We start from the raw sequence: 1,421 nt of genomic DNA, 5'->3' as shown, positions 1-1,421 counted from the left end.
AAGGCGGCGGCCCCCGTGCAGGTGCGTGCGGGGTCGGGATGGCCCCGGCCCTGTCCCCGTGTCCCCTGTCCCCCGTGGGTGTCCCGTCCTGTCCGCAGGCCCCGCGGGGGCCGCGGTGACCCCCACGAGCACGGTGTGTCCCTGGCGGGGCCGCTGCCCGCGCTGAGCCCGCAGCGCCTCCCCTGACCGCGCCGCGCCCCGCAGGAGCCCCGGCAGCCCGTGTCACCCTACGGACCCTGCCACTACGAGATGAAGCAGTTCTTGGAATGTGCCACCAACCAGAGAGACCTGACCTTGTGCGAGGGCTTCAATGAGGCCCTCAAGCAGTGCAAGTACAGCAACGGTGAGTCGGGCCCCCCGGGAGGGGGGGAGCTGCTGTCAGAGCCCTGGGCGGGCTCGGAGGTCACAGAGACGGCCCCGTGAGGTTGCAGTGCCCTTGAAGGCTTTAAGTAGGAAGCAGTTCTGCTCTTCCTGTGTCCCGCGACGCAGAAGGGAACCGGAAAGGGCAGGAGAAATGATCCTGACCGTGTCGCTGTGGCTGTAGGTACTTTCTTAGAGGTTCCTCTCTTGCTGCTCTGGAAAGCTGTCTGCTTTCCCTGTGTGATTCCCTAATTTGTGCTGTGCCTGCTAAAAGCAAATGTCAGTAGTTAGGTCTTGATCTGGTCACTCCAGCTGCTGGAACATGCACCTAATCCTGACCTTGTTCTTTCTCCCCTGTAGGTGTTTCTTCTCTCCTGTGAAGAATCTGCCCCCCCGTAGGGAAGAGAGGAGCCTGGTTTAGAGCCCTGCTGCCTGCAGGGAGCAGGGCAGACAGATGGGATGAGCTTGAGGGGACAGGATGACCAGACAGGAGTCTTCTAGTGGTAATTCACTTCTGGACTAGGAGGGAAGGAATGGTTGGATTTGTGGGAACTTGGAGTTCAGATAGTTCAGTATTTATTACAGAGAAATAAAGGATTTTATTAGGACCTATCCCTTGCACATGTTCTTTACTTACTTCTCAAGCTAAAGTCAAGGTACCAATATGTTAAGTGTCAGCTGCTTAAAGGACAAGGCACAGTTACATATTTCTGCCAAGCAGAGGTGCAGCCCAGCAGGACTGTGCCCGCATGACTTGGCAAAAGTGGATCCACAACTGAGCTGAGCCTGGATTGGCTGCATTCCAGGCAGAGGAGGGGCTGGAAAGGTAATCTGAGATGTGTCCTACAGTATTTTCAGTAACATTCTTTTTCCATCATTATCCTCTTCCTGAAGAGCTGATCTGACCCTGGAGCTAAGAAAACATGACCTGTCTGACTCAGATACAGTTGGCTGATCTTAATTAATAGCCTCAGCAGGTTATGCAATGCTCTCAAGGTCACCAACACCAGGTTAAGTTTGGAGCTGCTTCCTCCTTAGTGACTGTAGCAGAACAGCCTCAG

At 55.5% G+C, this 1,421-nt stretch overlaps 1 protein-coding gene across 1 annotated transcript; it reads left to right on the top strand.

The window, feature by feature from the left end:
- The first annotated feature begins 38 nt into the window (after nt 1–38).
- CHCHD10 (coiled-coil-helix-coiled-coil-helix domain containing 10) lies at nt 39–740 on the top strand. Its single transcript, XM_010004845.1, has 3 exons — nt 39–74; nt 205–343; nt 721–740. Exons 1-3 carry the CDS (start codon nt 39–41, stop codon nt 738–740), a joined length of 195 nt encoding a protein of 64 aa, XP_010003147.1.
- The last annotated feature ends 681 nt before the right edge of the window (nt 741–1,421 follow it).

This window comes from Chaetura pelagica, unplaced genomic scaffold (genome assembly GCF_000747805.2).
Source record: "Chaetura pelagica isolate M959 unplaced genomic scaffold, ChaPel_1.0 scaffold249, whole genome shotgun sequence".
Taxonomy (NCBI): Eukaryota; Metazoa; Chordata; class Aves; order Apodiformes; family Apodidae; genus Chaetura; species Chaetura pelagica.
This window is presented reverse-complemented; position numbering and strand designations above follow the sequence as displayed.